This window comes from Crocodylus porosus, unplaced genomic scaffold (assembly GCF_001723895.1).
Source record: "Crocodylus porosus isolate Cpor-Errol unplaced genomic scaffold, CroPor_comp1, whole genome shotgun sequence".
NCBI classification, from domain to species: domain Eukaryota; kingdom Metazoa; phylum Chordata; order Crocodylia; family Crocodylidae; genus Crocodylus; species Crocodylus porosus.
Window position 1 is genome coordinate 201,571 of NW_017728899.1, and position 7,887 is coordinate 209,457.

Sequence of the window (7,887 nt, forward strand, 5' to 3'; positions counted from 1 at the left end):
CTTTTTGTCCCCCCCCCCCCCCCCCCCCCCAACCTTTTGGGTGGGGAAAAAAGAGTTAAGTTTAATCAATAGCTGGGGGCGGGGGAGCTTGCAGGTGAAGGCCCTTATTCAGTATTTTCCTCCTCCTTTAGGTATTTCATTAAGCTTTTATAGTTGAGATTTAAAATGTGTATGGTTTTAATGCAGGGGTGTCTCCTGGCCTGTGGGGCTCGCTGCAGGACCGGAAATCTGGCATGGGGGGCTCTGGTGGGGGAGGTGGGGATGCAGAGGAGTTAGAAGTGCAAGGTCATTGGTGCTGATGTGGTTTTGCAGCTCCCAGCTTTCTGGGAAAGCCAAGATGATGATGTCTTTGAGCTCATGGACAGCAATCCAGTCTCACCTGTCTCATCCATCTTCCCCTCGGTGAAAACGCCTCAGTGTGAGCACATCAGTCCTAGTATGCTGGGATCGATCAACAGGTAAGAGCTATAAAATACAGTGCCTTTGGGTAGTTTTATATGCATCTTGCCCTAGAGAAAAGTTTTAGTTTTATATTAAGAAGCAGTTTCAGATGCTTGTTTTCTTGCCACTTCTGTCTCCACCTCTCTCGTATAAATTGCTTTTGTAGCTACACCAGTCTAAAGTTTTGCTTTTACCATTTCGACTGCTGTCCTCTTGTGACCAGACTCTTTAAAAACTTGGTACGCAACTGTAAGTCCTTAAAGATGGTGCAGAAGACTTCTTGTTATCGGGCTCACAAATGCAAAGTGAACAGAGGAATAGGCTGTTAATAAAACTTGACAAGCAGACTGAAATGTAGTTGGAATATGAGATGCACAGCATAAGTGCTGGAAAGGTGAGGCAGCCACTGGCTTTCATGTGCCACAGAGCTAATGGCCAGGAAGTATGAAGCGTGAATTCTGGGGATTTAAATGAAACTGGAAACATGAGAAGATTCTAAAAGGGCCCAATAGCTAGTTATAGTTCAAAGTCGTCCAGATGGAGTGGTAGTTAATCTGTCTCCCTTGGTTTGTTGCCTTCCTTGGAAGCATCTATTTCTTGCGAGTGTGATACTGGTGATGTGCTGGTTGGGAACCTGCCTGGTAAACCCTGCGTTCCCGTGAACTTTGATTTGGATGGAGAGATGTTTAACGAAATTGTGCTGTTTGAACTGGAAAACAAGCATCCAGAAAAGGAGTCATTGACTGTAGCCTTTCAGTCTGAGAATGGATTAGCGCTTGAGCTTCACGTTGAGTTGGGTACTGCTGGTGCTAGTAATAAATCTTTATTAAATAAAGAGTGAGAACTGCTGCTCTAAGGGTATTCATTTAATCTTGATCCAGTTCGGAGCACTTCAGCGCTGTACAAATGTGCCCCAGTCTTTCCACACCCCAAGTTCTTCAAAATGCCCATGAAGGCATGCAGCAGCAGTGCTTTCCATACCAGTATAGTTATTCCAGCACCAGTCAAGATACAGCTTATAGCTATTCCCTCCCAGTTGAGATGTAGCTTATATGGCCAGGCGGCATTTCTGTGGGTAAACCTGCATCTGCACGATTTGCACAAGGACTTTTTCCGTGTCTGACAGCTGCTAATGTAAACCTGGCTCATGGTCATTGAGGACGCTCAGCAGCTTCAGGAGGCTGGACTTCCTGCTGCTGTGGCTGATGGAAGAGGCTTCACTTCAGAGGGGAGGAATACATCCAGAACTGAGCTTGTCCGTGACTGGTTTGGTAACTGGGAGGAAGCATATTTATGCTCATAAAGGAAGACGCTGCCTGTTTGTGACGGCTCTCAGCCGTAGTCCGTGACTGGAAGTCAAAGGGAGGGCCAGTTCAGCAAGGAGTGCACAATTGCAGGGGTTGTGATGGCTTCTGGAGAGGCTTGGGGTTTGTTACTCCTCAGCTCGTCCTAGAACAGCTCTGTTGGTTTTCTGCCTGGTGCGCTGACTGTTGTGTATTAGTTATAACTGCCCGAACTAGTATCCCCAGACTAGGCCCCCCAGTAACGCTGACTGACTTTGTTTACAGGAAGGATTATGATAAGCATGTGTTCAGGATGCAGAAGAAGAAAGGCAACGCGGCCACTTGGGGCAACATCAAGAAGAAATCGGTAATGGTTTTGTTTTTTTTTTTCAATTAAACTGAGAGATGAGGAATGCTAATGTGAAACCTGTAGCGGTAGCTTCCTGTGCACTGTCTTCCTGCTGAGTAGGATGGGAGACCACTTCTGATTAAAAGCTTCTAAACTGTGTTGGAAAAAGAGTAAGTTTCAGGCAGAAACAGCCATTCCCTGCCATGCTTGAATGGAGAAAAACTGAGGCTATTTATTAGTCAGGTGCTTACAGATCGAGCAACAAGAAGTCATTGCAGTCAGTGATCTGTAATTAGATGGGGAGAATGGATCATTCTCTTCCTCTAAGATTTCAGCAGTTCCTGGTTATCACTGCCCAATGCGTTTGCTCTACAGTGCTCTAACCCCAGCGACCCTTTGAGAACCCAGGTGCAAAAATGCCATGCTGTTAGTTTGGTAGGAGGGATTAGACACTGCAGCTCATTCAGTGTGTAGCAATGCAGTCCTTCAGCAACAGGACAATTTTTAGTTCCTTCATCTTGTCAAGGCTGCATTTTCACATGTCCTCCAAATAACGATGCTGCAGAAATAGACATGAACGGCTGCCTTGTGCATCAACTCTTTCCTCTTGTCCGTGCCAGGCTGGAACTGTGTGCGCTATTCCAAGCTCTCGCAGAACCATCGCCTTGAACCAAGGTGAGCTCTTTCTTCTCATCCCCGTGCCAGGCCTGTCTGAAGTGCAGAGCACTCTGGCTGCATGGAGAATGCTCCTGGGTGGTTGACCACAGGGCCACTTGCTTGTGCGTGTGCTTTTCTGGCTTGGCCAGCCCAGTTCCACATGTGTATGGTGACCAAGTGCTCTTACCTGCTTGCAGGGGCAGAGCATGCTGGGCTGTTTGCAGCGGGTGCACCAGAGCCTTCGGACGAGGAAGAGCAGGAAGACTCCTACTTCTCTACTTGACCATCCACTGATTGAGTAGCTCAGTAGTGACTGTCGCTCTGAGCTCGGGGGCAACGTGTTCTAAAGGCTTCAGCCAGCCCTCAGAACCGGGGCTCTAAACCAGGGGGAGGCAATTGCTTTCAGCAGTGAGCCAGAAAACGCCCCAGGTCAGAACTGAGGGTGGGCGCTAGGACCCCCCACGCCACTGTTGGTGTCCCCAGAGGCCTGGGGAGAGAGCCTGCCAGAAGCATTCCCATCGCTGAAGGCCATGGACAGCCCGCACTCGACACCGTGGGTTGCGGCCTCTCAACTAGATTACCCTGTACATGCTGAAATGCTAGGGCCCGACAATCTGGCCTCTGGTCAAGTGCATTCTGGTCTTATTCCATATCTGTTCAGGAAGACTGTAATGCTTGGGCCTTCGGTATAAAGGATGCTGTTGTGCTCTCTTTTCAAGCAGGCTCCTCCCCCTCCCATCTTTTCCTTGTGTTTAAAAGGTATGAAAATACTGATGACTTGGTTTCAATTGTTTCCTTTTAACCTGAAATAATGTTTTAAAAACGTTACTGTACAATAAACCTACAGCACTGCCATCCTTGTAATTAAAATGGGATTACGTTTTAACTTGTGTAATTTAGAACAGCCATATTTTATTAAATTTCCTTTCTGGGCACTTTTAAGTGTTGATAGCTGTTGGCATGGTTATTTTCATTACTGCAGTCAATAGTATGAAATCACTGGTGTGAAAGCCATTTAATTTCTAGGTGCTAATATTGTAGATCTGTCACATTTGTCTGAGAGGGTGTGATTTATGATTTTTAAATGTTAGGTGTTTCTGGCAGCAGCCAGGAGTTCAGGGCACATGTAGCCTGTCTGTGGCTTCTTGGATACAAGGAAAAGCTTCTCCTTCAGGTACGCAGCAACTGACAGCAAATGTCTTTGCCCACTGCTGCTGCCCAGCTGGTTCAGGTGGGTGTCTTGAGCCTGGAGAGAAATCACCAATGATGCCTCCAGAAAATCCTCCATATCACATGGGAAGATCACTGCACAAGCACCAGCATCCTTGCTGAAGTCAGTGATCCTCAAGCACCAACTTCACTGGACTGGACAGCCTGTGCAAATGCCTGACACACAACTCCCAAAACAAGTGCTCAACTCCCAGCTTAGTAATGGCCTGAGATCTCATGGTGGCCACAGGAAATGCTACGATAGCGCGTTGAAGGCAGACCTCAAGAAAACATGCCAGCATCGAGTTGGGAGAAGCCGGCTGCCAACCAACTCCAGTGGTGCTGCCACCACAATCAAGTGGCAGCCTGGTTCAAGGTAAAGTGTCTTGCCCTGGAAGTAGAGAAGAGAGAGCAGAGGAAGGGAAAGGAGAGGAACACTGGCCTTCAGCCTGCTACCTGACAAGTGCAGGGTGCTGCACCTGGGGAGGAAGAGCTAGCACCATCCCTACAGGCTGGGGAACTCCCTTCTCATCAGGGCAGAGGCAGAAAAGGATCTTGGCGTCATTACTGATGCCAAGATGAACATAGGCCGGCAGTAGGGGGACACTGTCAGGAAGGCCAACCGCACCTTGTCCTGCACCCACAGATGCATCTTGAGCAGGGCCAGGGAGGTGATCCTCCCCCTCTGCGGCACTGGTCAGGCCACAGCTGGAGTACTGCGTCCAGGTCTGGGTGCCGCAGGAGGGATGTGGACAACATGGAGAGGGTCCAGAGGAGGCCACTCGCATGATCAGGAGCAGCAGGGCAGGCCCTACAAGGAGAGGCGATGGGACCTGAACCTGTTCAGTCTCCACAAGAGAAGGCTGAGGGGGATCTAGTGGCAATTTACAAACTAGTCAGGGGGGACCAGCAGGCACTGGGGAGTCCCTGCTCCCTCGAGTGCTACCAGAAGTGACCAGGAATAACAGTCACAAGCTGGCAGAGGGGAGATTCAGACTAGACAGCAGGAGGTGTGACTTCACTGCCAGGGCAGGTAGGATCTCTTGGAAGTTGGTTCCAGAAGTGGTGCTGGCTCCTACCCTGGGGGTCTTTAAGAGGAGGCTGGATGAACCCCCTGCCCCAGTCATTTGACCCCAGTACTCTTTGCTGCCATGGCAGGGGGTCAGACTTGATGATCTGCTCAGGTCCCTTCCATCCCTACCACCTATGAAACCCTGCAGAAAGACCTGCAACAGCTGCAGACAGGTCTAGGGCTCAAGGATTGCACTTCTGAGTCATCTTGAGACCCGTCAATGAGCCACGGTAGAAATCATCCTCAAACCAAGGGATTGCCAGTGATTGATGGGGTAAGTCTTCAAGGCAGCCCTCCTCCCTGCTCAGCCTTTGCCTGCCCCTAATGTCACAGGCCATGTTCTGTTTCCTCTAGGGCCGAGAGGCCAGGAGAGCTCATCTTCTGCCTCCTGCAGCAAAGGGCCCAGCCAGAAGCTGAGGTCTGGTACCTTGGAGATTGTGCATGGGCTGCAAGTTCTGGCTGAGGTCATTGCATTGTATTTTTAATGCATCAGTGCTCCTGGCAGGGGTGGTGTTGTGCCCCCCTCAGAGGGGTGCAGTTGGCTGCTAGATGTTAATGGCCATCGCCTGGGGTGGAAGGAGCTTGGGCTCCTGTGCGAAAGCCACTGGTTATGTGAAACCCAGACCTGGGTCACACAACGATGGGGCAATGCTCCAGCTCAGTTCCAGAGGCTGAGGCTGAGCAGAGGTGAAGGACAGCCTTGCCACTGCCTCCTCAGGCAGTCCCTGTACCATTAACTCGCCCTCTGAAGCTCCCCATCACATATGTAGCACAAGGCGGTTCCATTCCCTAGTTCACCCTCCCTTCTCTCACCCCCGGCTGTGGTGTGGAGTCGCAGACCTTCTGTTCTTGCTTACAAGACTCTTGTCATGCTGTTCTCAAGTGACATCAGGCTGTCTCCCTACCTGCATTTTCCCCATCAGCTCTTAAGGCCGAGGGTGACTGAATGCTCCATACTCTCACAGAATGTCCCGCTTTCCCAGTATGCTCATGGAGGTGACATGCTATGGTCCAAGGACAGCGCCTGGTATGTGGCACGGCCTCTGCAAGATCTGAATTCCCCCGGTCCTGCGGAGTGAGCAAAGGCTCTAGCAGCAGCTGTTGTACAAAGGGGACCCACCTCGTGCAGAGAAGTGGGGGGAGGGTTTAGAGCCCCAAATGGGGAAAAGTGCCTAAAGCTGGCCCTGCGTTCCCAGCACTTGGTGCCTATGTTCAGCCTGCACTGACTCCCAGACCAAGGGGTTGAACGTGTGGCCCCTCAACATTTGCTCCCAAGTCACTGCAATGGGGCTGGAGCTATTGCAGCAGTGGAATCCAGTTTCCTTTCCCAGAAAACAGGTAGGGAGATGAAGGTAATCATGTCCACCTAGTGCATGCACTAACCAACCTGCTCTGCAAATCACCAAGTGAATGAAGAAAATACCAAAGGAGTCTAGGACTTGCCCAAAGAGGAATCACTGGTAGATGTGGGAAGTGCTGCTAGGGTTCTGGTCTGCATCCCTGTCTCCAGCCACTGACTGCATTTAGTCCCCGGAGCAGACCTGTTCAGACTTCCTACACAAGCTGCAGAGAACAGGGCTGGTTTTCCTTCCCTAGGGACTTGGTGCAGGACTTCCTGCCTCTTCCCCTATCTGCAAAAGGCAGAACAGCTCTGGCAGTTGTAAGCAGGAAGATAAAGAGTGCATCGTGGAAGCAGCACAGCTGGTTGCACTTTAGGTCATGACTCCAGGTGAGTACCGAGCTCCCCAGTGGATTGCAGAGCTCCAAGTAGGCCCTCCAGCACTAGGTCTGCTGCATGGCAGCTCATGTAAAGGGTGAGCTTGTGTGGCATGCGTTCAGCACAGGTGCACCCCTGCACGTGGGGTAGCAGAGCTGTCTCAGACCGCTCTGCTTCCAAAGGAAGCATACGGGTCTGGCTGCAGGTTGAAGAACAGCAGGGGAGTAGCAGAGCCAGGATACTCCTGCTCTGCACTACTCACCGGCATGAGCCTTGGCTGCACCTATCCTGTGCTGGTGAACACACCTGAGATGCGAGCTTAGAGGGGTGCAGGCCACTTGCTGCACCCATCCTGGGGTAGGGCCCTAGTACAGTGCTTCCACCCTGGGCGGCTGGACCCTGTATATGTGCCCAGAGAAAAAGCTTCAGCTGGTCACGACTTCCTAATTCACTCCTTGCCCTTGCAGTCACCGAGGCAGTGGGGCTCCCATGTCACTTCTGCTCTCTATCTAGGGTCTGGCATTGTTGGGTTTCTTCCTGGGTTTGCTGTGGCTGCTGGTTATGAGGGGGCAGCAAGAGAAGGTGCTCCGGTGGATCACTGGGCAAGCACAAGAGGCCTTCCCCAGCCCCACTTTCCCCATGTCTTAGCACTGGTCTGTCTCTCTGCACAAGATGAACCCCAAGGCATAGGGGTGGGGAACAGCTGACCAGCTCATGCTTGGCAATGGGGGGTCAGAAAATATCACCCCGAGACGGTCTGGCTACATTTACTCTCAGGCAATCACCTGTGGCTGCTGTGGAAAAGCTGAGCAAAGCAGCCCCGTCTTCCCCAGCTCTCGGGTTAGCACAAGAAAGGGAACATCCCCCCGGAGTAGCCGTCGCTGTGCAGCTCTCCACCAGATGGCAGCTGCATGCCAGGCTTGTCTCAGCCACCCCGCCGGCCCTCAGTGCCTGCAAAGGCTAGTAAAGCAAGCAGAAGCTCTGCACCCTCCATGCTTTAAAAACCAGTTCAGCCGAATCCTAGGCTGACTCCCTGAGGTGTAGGGTCAAAAGCACTGTGCTCCAGCACACTTGAATCCACCTCTCCTGCCTGACGCATCACCCCGACCTCAGGGCTGCAACGTACCAAACTGCGGGTGCTCTTCCTGCAGCTAGTGCT

At 51.4% G+C, this 7,887-nt stretch overlaps 1 protein-coding gene across 1 annotated transcript in view; it reads left to right on the top strand.

Annotated features, from left to right (window-relative positions):
- Positions 1 to 3,679, top strand: part of MIS18BP1 (MIS18 binding protein 1) — a 26,517-nt gene extending 22,838 nt beyond the window's left edge. The window contains exons 13-16 of the mRNA XM_019556594.1: positions 313 to 458; positions 2,010 to 2,091; positions 2,694 to 2,748; positions 2,928 to 3,679. Coding sequence (XP_019412139.1) covers positions 313 to 458; positions 2,010 to 2,091; positions 2,694 to 2,748; positions 2,928 to 3,013 — 369 coding nt within the window. The 3' untranslated portion in view covers positions 3,014 to 3,679. The remainder of the gene's footprint in view (positions 1 to 312; positions 459 to 2,009; positions 2,092 to 2,693; positions 2,749 to 2,927) is intronic.
- Positions 3,680 to 7,887: the final 4,208 nt, after the last annotated feature.